The following is a 25,587-nucleotide window of genomic DNA, read 5'->3' as shown; positions in this document are numbered from 1 at the left end:
TGTTGTTATTTTTATACATTTTTTTATTACGCTTTGTTTTGCTTGACCTTATAGGAAATCCAGAAAAAAGAAAAACATTTTAAAAGATTAATCGTGCCTTATACTAATTGTATAAAAGTCTTCACAATTTATGTATACTATTATAGTTCCACTAAGATAGTAGTTTTGTTAGTTTGTATTCAGTAAATAAAATTTTAATAACAGTAAATTAATAACAAAATAATTTGCTATAAAAATAAAGTTTTCTTTTAAGAACAAAAAAGACAGCAAACAGAGGTGGCTGCCATATAGTTAGTATTTATCTTAAATTTCCCATATAAGTCCTATGCAAAACTTTGATAGAGTTAAAAAATTGTTTTAAAATTAAGTTTTAATTATACAAGTTTCGTTATATTGTAAACACTTCATAAAACTAGCAAACATATTAAGAAAAATAAAGCCTTCTTATGAAGCCTTTCAAAACTTTTTAGATGTTAGATTTGTATGTATATGTTAAAAAAATATATATTTAAATTTTCTATATGTAAAAAAGTTCTTTAACTCTAATTAGATAATACTATAATTAGAAATATTTTTAAAAATAATTAAATTTGCTTAAAATCATAGACACACGAGCTTTAATAACAAAATTTCTTTTTAATTAGTATCACACACAAGCTTAAATAACTTCACTTGTTTATAATCGTAAACAAGTTGATTATGGTTAAACACAAGCATGAAATAAGTTGATTTACCAAACTACATATAAAAGTAGCACTTCAACACACCTAAAATATATTTACTAATATATTTTAAGTGTGTTTAAAATATATATGACATTTTATAAATACGAAAATATATTATAAATACGAAAAATAAAAACACTTAGATAAAAGTTTTCATTTCAAAAAAGAAAATAGTTTAATCTCACAACGTCATTGTTTCGTTTACCAAAGTGATCATGGATAAGTGTGCCAAAATGATTTATTAGCTAAATTTATCGCAAATTTTCAAAGTGATCACGGATAAACTAAATTTATAGCAAATTTTTCAAAGCGATTATCGATAAGCTAAATTTATCGCAAATTTTAGAAATTTATGACGGAATTAGCAGAAGAACTCGGTGAACTGTAGAAATGGTAATAAATAATAGCTTATATTTTATAATATATTCATTTGCAATGTCAATGTAGGAGTGTGGGAATCTGTATTAACTTGTTTCACGTTTGCTAAAAAAAATAAAATAAAACACATTAATAAAGATTTTAAATTTTTACTCGGAAACTTATCATTTGTTCAAAAAATACACCGATAAAAAAAGTAAAAGTTCAAATAAAGATATTTTTCGACTTTCTTTAGGACCTTTTCCAAACATCTTCCGGGGACTACCTAGATATATCACTAAGTTATACTCTTAAAATAATAAAAGAAATTAAAAAATATATATATATAGAGAGATAAATACTTAATGATTTATGAATATCTATAAGTTTTAAAACTTATCTATAAACTTATATCTCTATTAACTATAAACCATCGAAATTGCTTTTCAGGAAATTAAATTTTTTTACAAATACGCGAACGATGAAACTGAAGCGCATTTTAATAATATCACCAGATATATTGAATAAATGGCGCAAATATTAGGGCCTTTGCCATAAAGCGAAATAAGCATTCAGTTTTTTGTATGAAATATTTTAAACCAAGTGTTTCAAACATGTGAAACGAATTACTTGAAACTCTGTTCAAAAAAGTGGATGAAATAAAAAAAGAACATTGATATGAATCTAACGCTTCAAGTGGATTTAGTTTTCAAAGATGATAAAGTTTTGTTTTTTATTATCATTTTTTTTTTGTAAAACATTATTTTTTTTTAAATCAATAAGTCGTCACTTTAACTAGAGAATTACATGGTTTATCTGCCTTTATTTATCTCATAAGATTTTAGAAATTTAAATTTAAATTAAAAATAAAATAAAAGCAATAAAATGACATAAATATTATATATAGTTCATAATATATAGTTATAATATATATAGTTCAATCATCAAATTTAACATAAGCGACGTAAAGTTTATAACTATAAAGAATAACAACAGTAAAATATTTTAACAATGAACAGTGTTAATATAAATTTAATAGGTTTAAACCTTAACTTTCTGACCAGGGAAAACTCTTTGGTGAAATGATAGCCTTTACCATGGGGATCACTTAGATATGTATCAAAATCAGATTACAACGTGCAATCAATATATTTTGTTTGTTACTTGTATAACTTCAATAATATATTATTTTGCTTTCCTTGTATATATTGATGTAAATTGGAGATTTTTAATACTATAAAAAGCAAAAAAAGCTCTCATTTTGCATGTTTGTGCAATCAATAAAACATTTAACCAAACACAAGACGTGTTTAATACGTCTATAATACGTATTAATACGTATATTAAACTTTAAAAACACGTTTTGTGTTAACTGGGATGAAAATTCAAATGTAAATAATTTGCCAGGACGTTGTAATTTGATTTTAACTAATAGTTTGTGTGTTTATTTTCAGTTTAACTAATTGCAACTGTTATATGAATTAGCGAAAATGTCTAGTAGATCCTGAAAGCTTTGTCCTGACTCATTCTGTGATGTTTTATCATACTATATTATTAGATTACTATTTTAGTCCAACACAAACTGGTCATAAGATTGCTAGTGGTACAATATTCTTTACTGCATAGCAGACTTACTTCGGGATGGCTATGGAAGATCAAGACAGGTTGCATAACAGAATAACAAAACTTGTATGTCATAATACATATTTCCATATTGAACGAAGTAAAAAAGGAATGCTCTCACTTAACTTTTAGCTCTTAAGAAAATGAATATATAATGTCAAACAAGATAAAAATATTATTTGAAAAGAATTTAAAATTTTCTTAATATTGTAAAACTTTTCTAAAGTTTCATCTTTAATACAGAAAATAATTTTAAGAAAGAAAGCAGTTACTGTAGTATACACAGTCTACTTACATTTTGTTTAATGTATTGTTTAATGTTCACTTCCTCAAGGCCGAGAGAGCCACAACAGTCTTAATAACTTTAGAGAAGTTACAACCCTCTTTCAACTCTTTCACTCTGAAACAAGAACCTTGACAAACAAGACCACTGAAGGGAGAAACAAGTTGAGTGTGGTGCTACCAAGGACATGGGGGGATTGAACTCAGAAATTCTTGCTTATGAAGCAAGCGCTCCACCAATACACCAGTACCACATTTTAACAACAGTCTGTCTTTATTTTTAGCATTGCTTTGCAAATAAAATAGAATGTCATTTTGTCTTGTTCGTCGTCTTACAGACAACTGATATAATTGATATTGAGTGGATAAAGAAATAAAAAAAAGATAAAAATAGCCTAAAAACATAATTACAAAATATTAATAAAAAATTAGATAATACAGTAACAACAAACAAATACTATTAAAAGTTTTAGACTAAAACATTGTGTTTTTCTACATTAAAACAATAACATTAAAAAGCATACTCATATGTTAAACTCTGGAGTCATAGTAAGATATACAGGGGTGGCAGAAGGAAATAAAAAGTTGAGGGGGGGGGGGTTAAAAATATTTTGCAAATTTTATAAAACTAATATTAATTTTCAGTTATTCTTAAAAGAAAACCACATGCATCCATTTCAATTTAGTATAATATCAACTATAAACATATTTCACGTAAATTTAATATTTAAAATATGCTACAACCTAAAAATAATTTAACGTTTTCTCAAGTAAGAAATTTTGGTGTCTTTACTTTTTCCATTTATAAAATCTTTGCTATAGTTTTTACTTCTATTTCCGCGGTGTTTAATTTATAAAATTGAAGAATTAGAAGATGATTCAATCATTATTGAGTTGAGGTCGACCACCTATATGACTTCATCATTGTTGGATGAGAGAAAAATCTTTCGGCAGTACAGGTTGTCAATGATATCACCAAGTAATTTTTGAGTTTTTAATATTTCAGAAAACATTATTGAGTCTCCTTTACAGTTGTTTAACATATCAATTATAGTTGTGATTGATGTTACCTGTTTAATGTTCATTTTATGTGTATGGCTATAAGTTTCCTTAATGGATTTAAATGGAAAGAGTTCAGCTTTTAATTTTTCATAAACTATATCATTTTTATAGAAAACCTTTATATTATCTAAAGCTTTAATGTCCATATCATTATTTGCAGTGGACATAAATAACCTTTCTAAAGCAATTATTGATTCCATCGGGGAACTGCTGATTTAATTGACTTTCTATAACATCAAGTACCTTTTAATACTGAGCTCGGTAATATTCCATCATGTCCTATTTGTGAATTTTCAAAGTATTATCATCAAAGTGAGAAGGAGTTAAACGTCAGCGAGGCAAAAAAGCATGAGGCGAATTGCAACCAAATTTCTTAACTTCACTAACACATTCAAAAGTGTTTTAAAAAGTGTTTCTGATCTGATAGATGATATATAAATTTTTAATAACATTATTAATGAAGCAATTGTTTGAGCATCTATTTCAGCAGATTGCATATGTTGAGAGACTTGCTCTACAGTTGCAAACACATCATAAGCCAGGCAAAGCCCAAAATATAATTGAAATAATAATAATTTATCAAGTTAACCTTCTGCTTTAGCTCTGTTAAGATCATTTGATTCAAAAATTTCTTGAAGCTCTAAAACAATTACTTTAAAATTTGTCAGAATTGAACAACATGATTGGGTGGTAAAACAAGTTCGACAAGGAGCACTTAAATTGATTTGCTTGACATCCTCGTCAAGTATATCGCATTACAATTTTTTAAAGCTTACCAGCCTCTTTGGAGCTAAACAAATGAAATTATACAACAGCTGACAGAATTCCTGTCCCTTGTTCATAAAACTGACTTGTCTACAAGCATCTTGAATAACAAGGTCGAGCCGATGTGCATAACAATGTATAAAAATTGCTTCATTGCCATCATCTTGAAAAAGTTTAGCAACACCACTTAGATGCCCTGACATTGAAGTGGCACCATCATAACTTTACCCCTGCACCATTTTCTTTTCTAGTCCACATCCTAATAAAAGATCACATATTGCATAAAAAAGCGACTTACTGTTGGTAGCATCAACTGCATAGAGACCAAGAAAATCCTTGTTTATTGTAAAATTTTTAGAAACTAATCGAACACTTATAGACATTTGCTCAATACCGAAAATGTCTCAAGTTTCATCGCGTATTACAGAAAAAAGTACATTTCTAGCCCATAATTTGCCATTAGTTCTATCATCTCGTTAACAATATCATTAGACATGTAACTACTGTTTGACAGCCAGCTTGATAGAGGTGGATGATCTTCACTGCTCATTAAAAGTAACTGATTAAGATTGCCTTCAATTTCATCATTCCGTCGAATAGCTGAGCCTTGTTGAGTAACACATTTTAATGTAGAGATTACACGAATTAAGCACTCGTAATGCTCATCGCATTGCTTATCATGCATTTCACTTATCATTTGATGTATGAATTTTAAACCTGCTGCACATAGTGCAAATAATTTTTCCTGCGCCTCCTTATGAAATTATGAAAGGTTGTGTTTTCTCAGTCTTTCTACAGCCTTTTTCCAATTGTCATAACAAATTGTCAAAAAATTTTGTTGACTGCATTTTGAAAAAGATTTTTCTTGACACACCAATGCAAATATAGCAAAATACTTTCTTTTTGGAATGACATAGATGAATCCAAGGGTAATCTATAATCCATTTTTCATTCAAAAAACTAAGTTGTTTGCCATATATTTTTTTGGCGGCTTCAATATTGGCAGGATTTATTTCTGTTTTTTTAGCATTCCACTTACAGCAGGAACAAGCAGGAAAATAATTTTCAATGTCGTTTCCTTCTTGAATAATTTCTTCCATTGATAAGGTTGGACTTCAAAAATGCTTGTCATGTACAAAGTAAGAAATCAGTGTTTGTTGTTTTATATGAGAGTTCTGTCATTACTCTTCGTAGCTGTAAGGAAATACTAGTCATAAGATTAGGAACTGTGAATTATGTAAAATATGCTTATGTATAGATTTACATAATATTCGCAACAGTTAATCAATCCCTTGTGAATTGTAAAACATAGTTCAAAGCAAACACATAAAGTTATTATTCAAATATAAAACGCTAATTGCTCCCTAAAATCTTGTAAAACGTGATTCAAAGCAAATACTTTAAGTTAGTATTTCAAAAAAAAAAATACTAACTGACCTCTAGCAGCTTGAAGTTGTGGTTTAAAACAAGATTAAAACTTTTAAAAGAATAACTTTACAGAGTTAAAAAGTGGGGGTGCCATAATACTAAAATCCCCCACACTTTTTAAAGTGAGGAGGCTGAAGACCCAAAGCCCCCAATGTTCCGCCACCCCAGAGGATATAGTAGGAGTCAAACTTATATATATAAAAATATATATAAATAATTTCATATATATATATATATATGTATATATATATAATATTATATATATATATATATATATATAAATATATATATATATATATATATATATATATAGTATAATACAATATATATATGCCTATATGCGATATATGCATATGCAATGCATATGCAATGCATATGCATATGCATATATGCATATATATGCATATGCATATATGCATATGCAATAATATATGCATATACATATATAATAATATATGCATATATATAATATATGCATATGCAATGCATACGCATATGCAATATATGCAATATATACATATGCCTATGATAGTAGGCAAAGTTTTTTAAAATTAATTATAACATTTTTGCTAAATAAGGGGTTGAGCCAAATTACATTTCTAGTTCTATTTCGGTTTTTTGTATTCTTTTTTTGAGGGTTAGAATTTTGAAGTCCGTTTTTTTTGAGACATCTTTGAAAACTCATTGGAGGAATTTCATACATATTCATCAGAGAAGTTTTGGCCTGTTATTAATTGAAATTGGGATTTGTTTTAGAAATTGGGGTGGATCATTTGTATTATTATAATTATACAATAATTTATGATTTGGTTTTTTGAAAGGCTTATATGAATTTTCAGAGAGGTTAAATGTGTTATCAAGAAAATTCACAAGTTTTAAACTAATGTTTATTTAGATTTAAAAGTCAATATTTAGAAAAATCTTTACTAACATTATCAAGCTGTGGACCAGATTTTTTACGCTTAGTGAGGCATAGTAAACCATTACCACAATAAAGGCCTAAATAATTAATATTGATTATTTTACTTGATAAATCTAAAATATTTAGTCCATCTAATTTACAAAATTCTGCTCCATCATAACTGCTCATTGTTACATCAAACCAGTCATGTATGTTTATCTTTTTCCAAGTTTCCTTAATAAAATTAGGTATAGTTTTTTTGCAATGTTAAATTATTCAAATTGTCTTTTCTGGAATAACTGGGTGTATTGTTGCTAATTCAATTGTTTTATTTAAAAATATCTGCAGTTATTGAGGGGTAAAAATCAATAATGCCAAATAGAATAAATGTACAGTCATCTTTATTTTTGATCATGGAGGCCAAAACTTTATTGTTTTAATTAAGTGCAATAGGCCATTTACAAGTATTCCAAATCAGGTATAAAAGGTGGAGTATTTTTTGTTTTAAATCCAAAATTATCATTATCTTGGTTATTATTCAATACATTATCTGCGTTTGTTTTCGGTTTTAAGAAAAAATATTTCCCAAAAATGCATATTATGCCTGCAAGAAAAATTTGAAATATATATGTATATATATATATATATATATATATATATATATATATATATATATATATGTATTTATAAATATATATATATATATATGTATATATATATATATATATATGTATATATATATATATATATATATATATATATATATATATATATATATATATATATATATATATATATATATATATATATATATGTATATATATATATATATATATATATATGTATATATATATATATATATATGTATATATATATATATATAAATATATAAATATATATATGTATATATAATATATATATATATATATATATATATATATATATATATATATATATATATATATATATATATATATATATATAATATATGTATTCCAAATGTGTGTATATAAATATATATATAAATATATATATATATATATATATATATATATATCTATATATACATATATACATAAATATATATATATAAATAATTTAAAATTATGTTAGTGTATTCTACAAATAGAATACTCTATGTTTATTTATTTAATCTCTTTATTCAGCAATAAAATCACAATTTAATTATAATTTATAAAAGGTAAAATAGCAATATTTAAATTTCTAATTGTTGGAACCATTTTTTAACTTGAGAAGTTAAAAGTCATTCCACTGTAAAAATAAGCAGTGAAAAATTTTGTTGTTTTTGATCTTGAGTTTGATTTAGTTCCTTTAGGCAAGTTTCTCAATTTTTAAAATTAGGTTAGTTTCTTTTCATATGCACAAACACACCTTGTCATTGACTAGTTTCGACATACCTACCAGCATCTCTATTCATACTGGAACTTGTATCTCTAAAGATTACTAAATAGCTCTTTTACAAAAATTAATTTCTAATTTTACTAACATTACATTATCCCAATTGAAATTATCTAAAATGTTCAGCCAATCTTTAGCCTGTCCTAGAAATTAATGAATACTGCTGCTGTTTCATTCTGATTTTTATCAAACTGTATGTTTGGCCTATATACTTTAATACACATTTACATGAAACAAGAAAAAACCCAGATTGCAACTATTATTGCAATTTTGATCAAATCCAATAGCTGATAAGTAACATCAGATTTTTTTAATTTCTATATAAAGAATTGGGTAAAGTAACACATTTTTTGTTATTTTCTGGTTTATTAGGGTCTCTTATGTCTATCATAACTATTTTCGATAAAAAAATTAATGAGAGAAACATTTTTTGTTAACTAACGTTTATCTTTGCATTACAATGACTTCTAATGTCTTAGATTGAAAAATAGCACCAACAACTAGAAACATCTCTGTATAACTATTTGAAACAATTTTCAACAGAATAAATAAATATGTACTTGGTCAACTTGATGTTTTATGTTTTGTTGGTATGATTTTTATCTTTTGAGTATTGCCCACAAATTGTTTTATTAAGTTATTTAATTTTAATTTTTAATATAGATATTCTTTTTATTAAAAACATTCTTAACTTATTTATCTCAAACGTTTTTAATATGCATAGTAAATAGTACTTTATTTTGTTAAAAAACAATCTTGACTTACTTATATCAAAAGTTTTTGACCTCCAGCCACATTTTTTATACATAAATGATACCCATTGTTCTTTAACTTTTTTATTATCAAGGGTATAGAACAGAAATATGAAGAAACCTTGAAGAGAATTAAAAATACAAAACAACCATTGAAATGCAATTTTAAGTTTTCCTACAGCTAAAATTGCAAATAACCAAGATGTGCCAAGCAATAAAGAGCATGCAAAAGCAATTCGAACTTTCTTTTTTTTCTTCATCTTATTCTGTAGACTAGAGTTGCTATCAATACCTCTAATAGCTAATAAAAGTATTACAATATTGAATGCCATTACAATGCAGACAGGTAAAAGTATACCAAAATAAAATGAAAAACCACGAACAACACACCTAAACAAAAAAAAAAACAATGCATAATAAATATAAAACTTCAGTGTTTAAAGTAATAGACATTTGATTTCAAAAATAATACTTTGCTTACAACTTTGAGTCTTTTTTAGTGATTGGACCTGGACCAGGGCCTAAGGAATCAGGTTTACTTGCTGCAGTTGCAATTGTAAATATTAACGGCATACCTAAAAAAAAGCAAAAGTTGATTAAATGTAATGAAATCATTATAAATTTCACTTTTTACCATTTAAGCTTTATAGAAGAAAAGAAAAACGGAGTAAGTAAAATAACACATGAAAGAAACAAGTCTATACAACATATGATGTTTTTGAGAGCCTTAATAAACATTTCATACATATCAAAACAGCTCTATAAAGATTTATTAATATCTTAAAGATGTAATGCAATGAAAGGAAACTCACCCCATCCAAATGCTGAAGCTTTTAGCAAAAAGTTAGTGGAGTCAGGTGATCCACCAAATACTTCTACAAACATTTTATATAAATTAAATCCTTCTACTGCCATCCAGAAGAATGTTGATAAAATAAAAAACTGCAACAATGAAGCAACAGTCTGACACAAACCACGAGGTTCTGCTTTTGATACCAAACCAAGAAATAAAACAAGAGTGCACAATAAGTTTGCACACAAAATAATAAGAATTTTTGGAGCCAGTTTCTGTCGCAATGAGCTTAAAAATTATATACATAATGTGTATATATATATATATATATATATATATATATATATATATATATATATATATATATATATATATATATATGCATACATATTTGAAATATATAAAGTCTTTTAGTTATGTTAGGTTATTTACTTTTGATTTTTATGCTTGCTTTCCAAAGTGAAGTGTCATTTGAAAAATGAGCACATGCTCATTATATAATGTACTTTTTTGTTACTAAATGTACTAATTTTTTGTCAAACAACAAAAAACTCTTGGATTGTATATTGAAGAGAAAGGATAGTGTTTGCGTAACTGCATTTACAAAGAATTAAGTTGAATCCAGTAAGAAAGTAGTAGCTGAAGCTGTGACTTATTTTAAAACAAGTTGAATTGCACAAAAAAGCTAATAGGAACTTCAAGCTGCTAAGTTGGGAATCTACACTGTTTGTTCTGAGCAAGTTGAAAATTCATTTTAAAGAAAAGAGCTTTGTCTTGTTTGTGGTTATCAGATTTATTTTAAATAATTTAACAAAAAATAGAATTTTCAAATATGAATAAATTGAATGACTTTATAAAAAATTTATTTAATGAGTTTATTAATTACTAACTGCTATTATATGTTTGTGTATGATTGTTTTTTTTTTTTAAAGTAAGTTATTATTTTTTAAAGTAATATATTTTTTTATTATGTGTAACTTTTTTTAGTTAAAGATACAAACTTGATTTATTGGCATAAGAATAAATAGATTCTTTAAGAATAGATAGATCTGTCTTTACAGTTACTGTAACAAGTGCATTAAATCACAAAAATAGAAATAAGCGTTGCAGTTTGCTGCTATTATATCTTTGAGAAAATTTAAATTTTTTTATTCAGGTGAAAAAATAGAACAAAAAACAACAACTATGGTGTACAAAGATTTTTTTAATAAAAGAAAATGTAATTATTGGAACAACACAATATAAAACAATTTTTTTGTTCAATAGAGTAACTAATTAGCAAACAAATTTTAGTGATGAGTATATATACTCATATATATATATATATATATATATATGAGTACAAAGAAAGATTTTTTTTATTAGAATAAATTCAACAAAAAATGTAAAGGATCTAAGATCCAAGTAAAATAACATTATTCTATGACCAAAGGAAAAGAATTATTGAAAAACTTATTTTAGATTTTTGACATAAAACTGCATTGAACTTGGTTTACATTATTTTTATCTAATAATGATCATCCTTATCAAATCATCTTAACAAAATTAATAAGCACACCAAAATTATAAATGTAGAAACCAATTCACAGAACAAAAATATTTGAAATATTTCAAAATTTATTTAATTTACCAACTCCTTTTAAAAACATCTTCTATATATTTTTTGCCTGACTTTATCAACGCCATGATCACATTAGGCTTACGAAAAGCTGCTTTTATTTTTAAATTAATCAAAATATGTTTATTTTAAAATTATTAAAAAACTCAGAGAAAAAAAAAGAAAAAAAAGAAAACTCACGGAAAAGCAGTATAGCTAATAATTGTAAGAACTAATCCTGCAATTGATAATCCACAACCAATCCATGTCACAACTTCAAGGTCAAGGGATTCTTCATTTGACTGATAAACATTTAATAATATTGCAAAGCTTGTTAAATGATTGCATTGACATATTATGTCCAATGAAGACATGCGGACAATACTGCATCCATCAGAAGACCATGTTTTTTCTGTTTAATAGATATAAGCTATTTGGATAACATTTCTTTAAACATATAAAAAGCACTTTTTTAAAAAAGGTTTTTATGTATAAACAACAACAAAATCAGTTAAAATAATTTTTAATTTAGTCGTGCAACTAATAACTATTAAATGTCACACTTACTAAAAAAAAGAAAATATAAATCATCTTGTCACTGCATATTTTGAATCTAATTTTTTCAAAAAATGTTGTACTATGTGAAGCGCTTTGCCATTAAGACATTTTAACTCATTAAGCTTTTTTTGGCATATTAAAATGTTTTAAAGATTTAGGATTTCTGTTGCTATTTATAAACTAAAAAAGCTAATTGAGACGCTTTTAAATTAAAAAAATATATAAATTTTATGTTTCTATTGGTTAATCTTAAATTTTTAAAAATGTTTTTCATTAACTCATTTTTTTTTTAGTTTATGGTTTGGCATTTACATGGCGAACCCTATTCTGGTGCAAGTTAGTAGCCCTTTAACTTGTTTGAAATTTATTCTCCTTGAACCGATTTATACCTACAGTGTTGCGTCAAAACATCATAGAAATTTTTCCAGATATTTTATAACAAAGCATTTGATAAGGAATTCCCAACACCCTACTTGTTTTGTACACAACCAAACCTTATTAAAAAAAATTTTGTAATTGAATACATGTATACAGTGGTCTTCACATTAAGTAACCAGTTTTCTTTTTAGATTTTTGTTGTGCTATTGTAAAAGAATCAAATTAAAAAAATAATTAATTTTATATTAAAAAAAAAAATTGATCATTTATTAGACATATGATATGTGTAGAATTATTTTTTTTAGTTCATACTCATCCTACATACAAAAACACTTCATTGATGCTAAAATGATGAGCAGTTTTATTGATAATAAAAATATTATGTTTAAAATATTAAGTTCAATTAAAAAACTTTTATGTTATCTTTTTCCCTTTGTTGAAACGTAATAAACCCACTGAGTTCATTTTAGTATGTATTGTGGTTTCTATGTATTCAAATAAAAATATGTAACAAACTTGTTGTGTACTGGCGTAATAAACCCACTGGTTCATTATAGTATGTATTGTGGTTTCTATGTATTCAAAAAAAAAAATGTAACAATGCTGTTGCAAAATTTTTGTTAGCTTTTAAAATGAAAATAAGTGTCTCAGGTGCGGAAACAAACCTATATTTAATTACATATTACCAAGAATGCATTACAAGTTTATAAATAGAATAACAACCGAGGTCAAACTTAGACAGATGATGAATTTTTACTCCCTCTTTTTACTACCCTACCTCTTTTATACCCTTGTATGACTTAAACTTATAACTCCATTAACAAGTTAATTTTTATCCTACCCAAATTAGGATAAAAATTACCTTGTTAATGAAGTTATAAACTCCATTAACAAGGTAAATATTCGCTACCATGGGTTCAACACCCCGAACTAACACGATGAAAAGGAAACATTTGCTTCTTATGGTAACTACTGCATCACTAGTATATTACTCTCTGAGGTTTCTTTTTTAACTCCTGATTTTAACTCTTGATTATTTTACATCAAATAATATACTTTTGTTGAATAAAAATAAACTTTAAGAACAAATAGTGGGTCTAGAACATAGACATGGTCTGTAATTATGGGTCCAGATATTTAGTTATATGTATATTTATTTGTGGTTTATAAAACTTGCATTGCAATTTTTTAATTGATTATAAACTTAAACTGAGAGTAAACTAAAATGGAGAAGATAAATTTTTACTCTGATTGCCTGTCATTATTTCTCCTTATATAACTACCACAACCCTAATAGCACCAATGTGATGATAAAAATTACAATAATTCTAATACTGTGTTATTATGATTTGGCAAAATATTATTGGATAATAAAAATATGGTTTTGTGTAATTGATGGAAGTTTTTAGTTAAAAAATCCATTAGTTACATGAAAACTACAAGAAAAACACAATGTCAACTTGTGTCCCTTATATGTACTTGAGATTTTGCAAAGGACAAGCTATGATATACAATCAAATAAAAAAAATTGTCAAATGTAAATTAATATATAAACTGATTCATAAAAGATTAACAAAGTTTAACAAAGTGTTAAGTGTAAACATAGAGTTGCATTTCAACTCATTTTACTTGAAAATCATTAGAACTTAATAAAGCATATTGAATTTTCAGAAATCTTATTTTTCTTTTTGAAACGAGAAAACATGCTGCATTGAAAGTTTATTTTATTAGCTTTATAAAGTTTATTTTTTATTTTTGTTATAGCTTAAGTTATAGACTATTTATAACTTTTAAAAATGCTGTAAAAATTAAAAAAAAAAATATTTAGAGCTGATATTTTATTTAACTACTTAAGAAATAATGCATTCAAGAACTTTTGAAAACTATAAATAAAATATTTATAAAAAATAAAAAAATTATAAAAACAAGTAGCATTTTGTAATAAATTGCAAAATCTATAAGTAAAATACCGTATTAAGAGTTTTATCAAAACTTAAAAAATCTATTAAAAGAACTTTTTATTAATTTTAATTAGTCTTGGGTGAAGCAATTCTTAATCATAAGTATTGGGTAAAAACTGCTGTATAATATGCAAAGTTAATATATGCATAGTTAAGCTCTCTGTTTCAAGGCAATTAGCAATCAGTGATATTCATTTGAAAAAAAAATCCTTTAAAAATAAAATATGCGCAATACAACAATAATATCATACTATGTGTTCTGATACAGAAAACACATACTATGTGTTCTGATACAGAAAACACATACTATGTGTTCTGATAAAGTAACAAAACCAAAAGGAAGTGTAAAACTAGTTACTCAGTTGTATTAGAACTTGCTTCTATAGCTACAACCAAATCCTACTTTTTTATTTAAAAAAAAAAATATTCTTGAAGAATATAATTACATTATTCATTTATTCATATTTTGACAAAGTTTAAATTAGCATCTTTTCTTTCTAAACCATCTTGGTCATTTTAATATTGGATACTGTTAAATAACATTACTGAGTTTTTCAAGGTTTTCAGTTGAAAGTTAAAAAAAATACTTGTGACTAACAAAGAAGTGTTCATTACTTAAAAATAAAAAACTCTTTAATGGTGCTATTGTTCTTGCTGAGAAGGGAGTTGAAGCATACTATGTTACTGTTCTTACTATGAGATAATTGCACAACAAACATATATTAGGAAAACAAATTACTCAAAAATATAAAAGATATCTAACAAAAGAATTTTGAAAAATAAGAAAAAAAAACCATGATAAAAAAAACAAAACATTTTGATAAAAAAACAAAAATATTTTGATGCACAAACCTTTTACTTTATAAAAACTACAAGTTACACTGCCTGATTTTTCAGTCTGTGAAACACCTGAAAGCTTGGAAAACTTTATATTAATTGAATTGTTGAAGTCTCTCACATCAATGCCATTTAAAGAAGCAGAAAGAATTAGACTTTCTATGGTTTTATTTACTTCTGTGAAAAAAGAACTGTCTTTGTAAATGTATGAATAAATTTGAATTTTATTTTCACCCTCAAATAACTGTGAAGGAAGAACTATATAATTATTAAACTCTTCTAACTCATCATCAAAATCATCACTTGATATGTTAACACCAACTTTATCATTGTATTCTGTAGAATAAACATAAACAGAGTTACCATTTGGTTTCATTGTATATGATGTCAATCCTAAGTTTTTTAATGATATACTAACATTTTTACTCTGTTGCTTTCCCAAATCATCCAATAAAAATAAAAACTCAGAGGATGAATTATAAATCTGATTTGCACTTTGAATTAAACTTGAATTTAAACTTAATAAGCTATTAATTGATGATAAAACACCGCTGGTTACCTAAAAAAAAATTTAATTATATGCCTCAAGAAAAATTATATATATACTTATATTATATATTATATATATATTTTATATATATATATATATATATATATATATATATATATATATATATATATATATACATATATATATATATATATATATATATATATAGATTAGGGTGTTCCAATAAACAACGTTTTGGAAAATATGTGTTCTATCTAATACAAAAACACTAGATTTAAAATTTATTGAATAAAAAATATTTTAAGGGGTTCCTTAAGACCCTTGAATATTTAATGAGTATCTAATATTTTTAGAAAAAAAGGTTTTCAACAATATGTCAACCTGGTACTCAAATGAAGCGAAATTATATAAAAATTTCAAAAATAATATTCATTTTGAAAGAAATTGTTATTTTTAGTTGCAAAAATTTAGTTTTTTGGACACCTTAATATATATATATATATATATATATATATATATATATATATATATATATATATATATATATATATATATATATATATATATATATATATATATATATATATATATATGTATATATATATATATATATATATATATATATATGTATGTTTATATATATATATATATATATATATATATATATATATATATATATATATATATATATATAGATATATATATATATATATATATATATATATATATATATATATATATATACATATATATATATATATATATATATATATATATATGTATGTATATATATATATATATATATATATATATATATATATATATATATGTATATATATATATATATATATATATGTATATATATATATATATATATATATATATATATATATATATATATATATATATATATATATATATATATATATGTATATTTGCTGTAAAATCTTATTTAATACTTAATAAAAACATATTCTCACATTTTCTGAAGAAGCGTTGACACTAATAATATTCTTCAAAATGGTTGAAACCAATTTAATATCAAAACTGGATGTTAGGTAACCATTTTGAATAATGCTATTTAATTCCATTGTAACATTTAGAATATTTTCTATTGTAACATTAAGCTATAAAAAAAGAGAAATAAAGAGGAAATTAAGAATAAAATTATTTACACATACACAGTATTGATATTCAAGGCAATTGGCAATCAGTGACACTCATTTTTTTTAAAATAAAAAACCTTTACTCAGTTATTGCAAATAGTACAACTAATTTTGCGCTAAAAAATGAATTAAAAAAAAAAGCTGTAATAGAACTAGACCCAAAAAGCAACTTAAATCAGCTAAAAGTCACAACAACTAACATTTTTTGTGGGCAGAATACAGAAAATAATTTCAAACAAGATATTTATGCAAAAGTCATAAGTCTCACAAAGCCAATAAAAATATAGCGATATAAGATAATAAGATATAAAGATATAAAAATCTGACACATATGTGAACAGCAAGCATAAAGTAATTCTGGTAGCTCAAAAAAAAAATAGCAAAGAGCTGAACATTTACTTTAGGCAAAGGCAAAACTTTACAAAGGCAAAACTTTACAAAGAAACTGAACACCTACTTTAGGCAAAATACATTTGTGCTATACTTAAATTCCATCATATCATCTCTGATAAACCTTTTAAAGAATGAGGTCATTACTTCTAACTACTCAGATGGCAGCCTTTAGCACATACTCATTATATCAAATGCAAATATAGCCTGACTGCCATCAGTTGTACACACGAAATCGTTAACTTCAACCTTGAGGCAATGAATTTGTTTGATTTTTGGTACAAAGATGAATGATGAAAAATATCAAAAAGATACAGCCTATAGTTTAGTTGCTAAGAATAGATACCTGCTTAAGATAATATATATGGATGTTAAATCTATCTTAGATAGATTTAACATCCACATATATTAGATCCTTATGTATGGATGTTAAAACTATCATAGATAGTTTGAAGTAGGGCTGAGTTAGCTGAATATGGTTCAGGGGTAGAATTCTTTACACTGGTTTCTAGTAATATGACTAAAATACGTATATATGGTTACATACCTAATCATACCTCAAATTACTTATGATAGATGTTAAATCTATCATGTTGGCTAGATATGGTTCAGGGATAGAATTCTTTACGCTGCTTTCTTATAATACTTGACTCTATTTTACTGAAACATGCAACATATATATGTATGTATGCATATGTGTGTATATATGTAAAAATGTTAGTTTTTAGGATGTCATTTTATATATATATATATAATTTTTTCTTCTTCCAGCCCTACGTAGTTTTTGACATTTGACATTGTAGTGGCTTCGTTTACTGTTTTTGTAATTATTGTTATATTTTATTCAAAACCTATTTTTTTGATTGGTTAGTAACATTCAATCTAGGTATCTATGGGTGCATTAAACTCTGTTTAGTTTTGTTATTTTTGTAGTTTTTTAAATATATTTATATATTTTTTCAGTTCAAGTTTATTTATCTAACGATTACCAATTTTAGCAACTTGCTGTATTTATAATAAAGTTTTATCTAACAGCATTTATTACATTGGTAGTGTAGTTGAGTATTTTGTGGTTTTCTATTATAATATAATAATTTTTATTTTATATATTATTTATATATTATATATTTATTTTATATGTTTTTATTTTATATTATCGTTTACACCTTATTCTGATAATTTTTGTCATTTTTATTAAAAATTTTTATTTATATTTTATTCTATAGATTTATTTAATTATATATATAGTTTGTTTGTCATGTTATACTAATTTATCTAATTATATATATATATATATATATATATATATATATATATATATATATATATATATATATATATATATATATATATATATATATATATATATATATATATATTTCGTCCGTTTGTCATGTTATACTAATTGAACAGATTCTTTTAACAGTAACATGCAAAGACATTTCTTTGGTACTCTTGGAAGCATAAAAACTTGGATGTTCTGTACCATGGCAAAGAAACACATGTGATTATGTTTGTTGCGTGTTTATAAGAGTTAATAGCAATAGTGTGAGCAGTAAAAAAGTGAATTCATTAAAGTCATCACCATCATTAAAAAAAATCGGTACTAACTGTAGTCTCTATTCAAAGATGGATATTTAAGAATATTTGCGCTTTTGCAGCTCTGCAACCACTTGCTTTTTTTTTAAAATCTTTTAAAAATGTGTTTTTGATTATTGATTATTTACGTATTATTATACCATTATTAAAATCTATATTTATATTTTTAAATACTTTTGCATTTATTTTATATTACATGAAAGTTCACAAAATTTCTCATAGTCATTAAAAAAAATCGTTTAAAACATATTTACAATAATATTAATTAAAAACTATCAAAATTGTAAGCTTCAGAGTTTTCATCAAATGCTCTAGAGATCCATTACTTTACGATTATTTTGATCTTCTTGAAATTTTTTAATCAGAAAATAATTTTCATTTGTCTCTTTAGTATCTAATAGTATGTTTTGTGTAATTTTACTTTATTTGAATTATATCCCACCAAACAATTTTTGTTACTTACTAACAATTAAAAATTATTATTATGACTTTTTTTTATATAAATGAATAGATATTACCATCAAAAAATAAAAAAATATTTCAACTAACATTAGCTGCATTGATGAGTTGATAAGTAGTAGGGGAATATAATGGACAGCTATTAAGAGACGCAAACACCAACTCAGGTAAATAAGTAGCGCTATTTATTATACATTGTGTTTGAAAAGTTATACTGGAATTGTATGCGCACATTATTGTTAATATATTGTTAACTATAGTGAATGGAAATGTATACACTCCTCTTAAATTTTCTTGTCCAACTGTTTGATTAATACAGCAATCTAAATGTATCAAAATTAAATGAAATATTATAAATTTTGTGTTTTAAAAAATTTAATTTTAAAAAAGCAAAAAAAAAAAAAATAAAACTTAAAAGCTCAAAAATTCTCAAAAAAACACTAACTTAAAAAATTAATAAATTAAATTGATTCTTACCACAAGGTTTGATTGAAACATTAAGTAAATTAGGTCCTAATTTAAAGTTAATTAATTTTTCACAATTCTCAATTGTATTTCCTATTTGTGCTTTGTAAGTAAATCTCACAATCACACCAATATTTGTGTTTCTAGTAACAACAACAACAACAACACAAAAAATAATTTTATATTTATTATAGATATATATACACAAACATTTATTTATACATTCACATATATATATATATATATATATATATATATATATATATATATATATATATATAAATATATATATATCTATATCTATATATATATATATATATATATATATATATATATATATATATATATATATATATATATATATATATATATATATCGTAGATATCTATCCATATACATTAATTTATACATGCACATATATATATATATATATATATATATATATATATATATATATATATATATATATATATATATATATGTATATATATATATATATATATGTATATATATATATATATATATATATATATATATATATATATATATATATATATATATAAATATTGATGGTCAAGAGCACAACGGGGAATACGTCCACAAACCATCGTTTTAAGAAATCTGAATTTGAAAATTTGATAATCTATAAAAATTCAAGATATTTTTAAATTGTCATGATTTTAAACTCAATACATTCTTCAATTAATTATGTCTTGATTTAAACTATTGCATTTTCATCTGTTTTACATACTTTAATACGCATTGCGCACAATAACTCAAAACCATAAAATGTTGGATGTATTACCTTTGTGCTCTTGACCATCGATATATATATATATATATATATATATATATATATATATATATATATATATATATATATACATATATATACATATACATATATGTATATATATATATATATATATATATATATATATATATATATATATATATATATATATATATATATATATATATATATATATATATATATATATATATATATATATATATATAAGGCCTTGTTTTAAAGCGTTAAGCATAGAGCAATTTACAAACACCTTAGGCGATTTCGGTTAAGCAAATTTATAACATTTTTTAACTTATAAATTATACTACAAGTGGTAAGATAAAAGAACTAATTAACTTTTAAAAAAGTCATATTAACTTTTGAATGTCATTTATGTAAAAATACTTGTTACAAAAATTTGAATGACAATTATGTTTGATGTAAACGCTATTTAATTTTTTTTTTTACTTTAATTTGAAATTTTAAAAAAACTCAAATAAATTTAAAAGTTTTTTTTTATTTTGTTTTTATTTTATTTAATAATTGATTTTTTAAGCTTTAAGCACAGATCATAAAAACAAAATTTAATTCTGATAAAAATATATGATTCAAAACTAATTCAATTAATTAAAACTAATTCAATAAAAATATAACTTTATTCTTATAAAAAAATATGATTTAATTTAGATTTAAAAAGTATATAATTTAATTTTGATTTAAAAAATATATTTAAGTTTATTAAAATTAAAGTTAATGCTTGGGTTTAACTTAACTGGCAAATATACTTAAAAGTATTACTAAATATTGTTCAATTTTTAAATTTTATTTGTTCTTAAAAAAAAATCAGCTTATTTTTATTGCAATTGCTTTTTCAGTTTTCCTTTCTAAACATTTTTTTTTTTTACTCAAAATTAAATTTTAAATAAACGGCTGCATTAAAAGTTTGCACAAAACATAAGTTTAACTTTTTTTTTCATAACGCAAGTTAAATCACAGCGTTTATGCTTAAATAAACGATATATTCAGCAATGTAATTTTAATAAAATAATAAACTATTAAACTTTAGATAAATAAAGTAAATAAATTAACAAAAAAATAATAAAAAAATGAATTAACATAACTTTTTTATTTGTTACTTGGTGATTTTTTTTAAATAAAAAATCATTTGTCGTTGCAAAGCCACAATTAGAAATTTAAGATATAATCAATTTGAAAACTCAAAAATTTTACATATTTTAATTCATTTATGCAAATGTTGATAAAAAAAATTTGTTAATATCAAACATTAAAAAAAAAAAAAATTTAATTTAATTATTTGATATTAAAAAAAAAATAAACATTCCTTTATAGTAATAATAAAAAAGCCGTTAAATAACATTAAACTCTTTTTGCGGTAATTAATATTATTCCAGTAATTTAAAAAAGTTAATGTCTTTAAATTAAAAAAAAATAAAAATAAAGATAAATATATCATGTCAAAATCATAAGGAGCTGATGAGATAAGGCATTTTTTATTTAAAACAAGGCCTGATATCATATATATATATATATATATATATATATATATATATATATATATATATATATATATATATATATATATATATATATATACATATATATATATATTATGTTATGATATTATATAAATGATATATATACATATATATATATATATATATATATATATATATATATATATATATATATATATATATATATATATATATATATATATATATATATATATATATATTATACATAGTCAACTATATAAAAAACGAAATTACCTATAAAATTGAACATCTTGAAAATATAGTTCATTTGTAAACTTTTCTGCTGTAAAATGATTTTGAAACTAAATTAAATAAACTGAATTTTGTTAGTAAAATATTTTTAGCAAGAATTATTTATCATATTCTTATCAGATTATTTAAATATATTTTTATATATTATTGTTTTATTTTAATTTAATAATTTAAATTGTTTATAATTTCATAATTTAATCAAACTGTTTAACATTTTTTGTTAATTTTATTAACAGTTGTAAAATTTAATTACACATAAAAAGATTCTATTTATATATTTTTTAGAGAAATACGAATTCATGAGAAATTTCATACAAAAACCCTTATTATCAAGTCAGTTCTTTAAATTTTTCCCAACAATTCAACTTGCTGATATCACCCAGTCAAAAAATTATAAAAGCTTTTTTTTAATAACTATATGTCCGAAAAAGAATCCAAGGTGCAAAAAATCTTTAATTACTTGACTTAATGAATTGTTTTAATGAAATTTTTAATTATTACCACAGAAATATACCTATATCTATTTTGTGCAATAATGTAAGTTTTGTTCTTTGTAAGTTTATTTGAAATCAACTTTTTTTCAAAATAAAAATGAATTTTTTGTATTAAATTTAAACTTCTGTATAAATTTTGTATATCTTTTTTATATGATTCTTGATATAAAAATTAGCTATATTTAGAAAACATCACCTGACTAAGTAATTGATTTAACAATTCTTTATATTCTACACTTGATTTGTTGGAGAGCTGATCAGTCCACTGACTACCAGATATAAAAAAATTGGCAGTTGCACAGCTAAAGCCTAAAATAAATTTTTAACTATTAAACTAAATCTAAATAATGCAAATCTATTATGATAACTTGTAACAATTAATAAAACTCTAACATCAAAATAAAACAAAAGAAAAAAAACATAAACCTGGACAGTTTACAAATATGTTGCAACTACGTGTTTCTATGAGTATAGATCCATTACAATTTCCACCAAAACTAGTGGCTTCACATAAGCGACTTCTACTTTGCATAGGTAAATCATAACTTTGATGACAGCTTTGTGAACATACTCCCCATATACTCCAACTACTCAAAACACCTAAATGAAAAAAAATTTTGCTTAACAAAAATATTCAAGAATATTGTGTTTGCCAAATTATCAAACACTGAATTGATTGGAAATAAAAATATAAACTAAAAACAAACATTTTATATATGATTTCAAGATCTTTAGACTTTTCATTACATAAAAAACTTAAAGATCTTGAAAGAAAATATTAAGTAAACTTTAAAATTTTCATTTAATTAATTATAATTTCTTCTTTTTAACTTCATTTTTACACAATAACTTATGACTAATGCAGATATAAATACTGTTAAAAAAAATTTGCTAATATTTAAAAAAATAACTAAGATAGCTAAAAAAATACTTAAAAAATACTTTAAATAAAAAGTTACAAAAAACTTTAAATAAAATACAGCTAATTATTTATGAGTTTTCATTAATCTAAATATTGTTACTCCAGTTACGTTTAACATTGCATTATGTCACTTTTAAGTAGTTTCTAGGTTTTTTAAATGCATTCCTTAAAGTTTGCATGGTCTTTAAACCAAGTTTAAAAGTGAGTATAAAGAAAATTAGAGCTAATAATTCTTACATAGCTTTCAAGGAGAACTTGTGTTATTGGTATTTTTTGTTATTAGAAAACTTTTTAGACAGTCAAAATGACTAAGATAAGTAAGTTTGCTATTCAGTTTTATTTAAAGTTGGAATTTTATTTATGTATTTAACATCGAAAACATAAATAAAATGAGACTGTTATTTATTGACATATAAGTTTACATACATAAAAGTTGAGACTAATGTAGCCGTTCTTCTTTCATTTAGATTACATTAACACTAAAAGATGTACATAGAATTATTTTTGTATATGTATATATATATATATATATATATATATATATATATATATATATATATATATATATATATATATATATATATATATATATATATATATATATACATATATATATATATATATACAAATGTTTTGCCAATTTTATTTTATATTGTATATATAAATATACAATTGTATATATACCATATGCAGTAGTAGTGTAGCGGTAGAGCGCTCGCTTCATAAGTGAGAGACTCCAAGTTTAATTCCCACCATGAGCCTGGTAGTACCGCGCTCAACTTGTTTCTCTGCGCAAAGGCCTCGATTGTCAAGCTTCGTGTTTCGGAGTTATAGAGTTATGTCGATGTTTGCGTAAAAAAGTAAAAAATAAAGTTTGGCCATTTTTATTTTAGCTATTTAATTTAAAATTAATAAAATAGTTTTTTTTTTGTTTTTTAAAATAGTTTTGCTTACAATTTAAATAAAAAATTTGTATTTAGAAATTAAATTGAGTGTTCATGTTTCTGTTTAATTTTAATAGTTTTATTGTTTTATTTTTAGTTTTTTTGTTTTTTAAAATAGTTTTGCTTACAATTTAAATAAAAAATTTGTATTTAGAAATTAAATTGAGTGTTCATGTTTCTGTTTAATTTTAATAGTTTTATTCAGAATTAAAAAAAAATCTTTAGTTTTTACTTGATATATTTATTTTATTTCATCTATTTATATTTTTACTTTTGAATTTAGAACTTATTTAAAAATTTTGATTATTTTGCTTTTATTTTAATTATTTTTGTTTTTATTTTGAATTAAAGTGAAATAGCTGATTTAAGGATTTTTATTTTATTATTTTAAAGTTTAAATTGATTTGGGTTTGTTTTGTAGTTTTTAATAGAATTATTTTATTTAGAATTTAAAATTAGAATCTCTTTCTCTATATATGTGTGTGTGTATATATATATTTATATATATATATATATATATATATATATATATATATATATTTATATATATATTTATATATATATATATATAAATATATATATATAAATATATATATAT

At 23.2% G+C, this 25,587-nt stretch overlaps 1 protein-coding gene across 4 annotated transcripts in view; it reads right to left on the bottom strand.

Moving 5' to 3' along the window:
- Positions 1–818: 818 nt before the first annotated feature.
- The window catches only part of LOC105843740 (adhesion G-protein coupled receptor G2), a 103,686-nt gene continuing 78,917 nt past the window's right edge, over positions 819–25,587 (bottom strand). Inside the window, exons 9-21 of one of the 4 annotated variants that reach the window (XM_065808140.1) lie at positions 23,550–23,723; positions 23,320–23,432; positions 22,612–22,679; positions 20,041–20,171; positions 19,654–19,886; positions 16,930–17,076; positions 15,454–15,997; positions 11,906–12,116; positions 10,127–10,395; positions 9,796–9,889; positions 9,328–9,704; positions 3,001–3,382; positions 819–1,208 (exon numbers count right to left, since the gene is read on the bottom strand). In XM_065808140.1, the coding sequence (XP_065664212.1) occupies positions 3,165–3,382; positions 9,328–9,704; positions 9,796–9,889; positions 10,127–10,395; positions 11,906–12,116; positions 15,454–15,997; positions 16,930–17,076; positions 19,654–19,886; positions 20,041–20,171; positions 22,612–22,679; positions 23,320–23,432; positions 23,550–23,723 (2,579 nt within the window). In that variant the 3' untranslated portion in view covers positions 819–1,208; positions 3,001–3,164. The remainder of the gene's footprint in view (positions 1,209–3,000; positions 3,383–9,327; positions 9,705–9,795; positions 9,890–10,126; positions 10,396–11,905; positions 12,117–15,453; positions 15,998–16,929; positions 17,077–19,653; positions 19,887–20,040; positions 20,172–22,611; positions 22,680–23,319; positions 23,433–23,549; positions 23,724–25,587) is intronic. The other 3 variants (XM_065808142.1, XM_065808141.1, XM_065808143.1) reach the window with 3 other exon arrangements.

Source organism: Hydra vulgaris, chromosome 10, assembly GCF_038396675.1.
Source record: "Hydra vulgaris chromosome 10, alternate assembly HydraT2T_AEP".
NCBI lineage: Eukaryota > Metazoa > Cnidaria > Hydrozoa > Anthoathecata > Hydridae > Hydra > Hydra vulgaris.
Note: the sequence above shows the minus strand (reverse complement) of the source record. Positions and strands in the feature narration are given on the sequence as shown.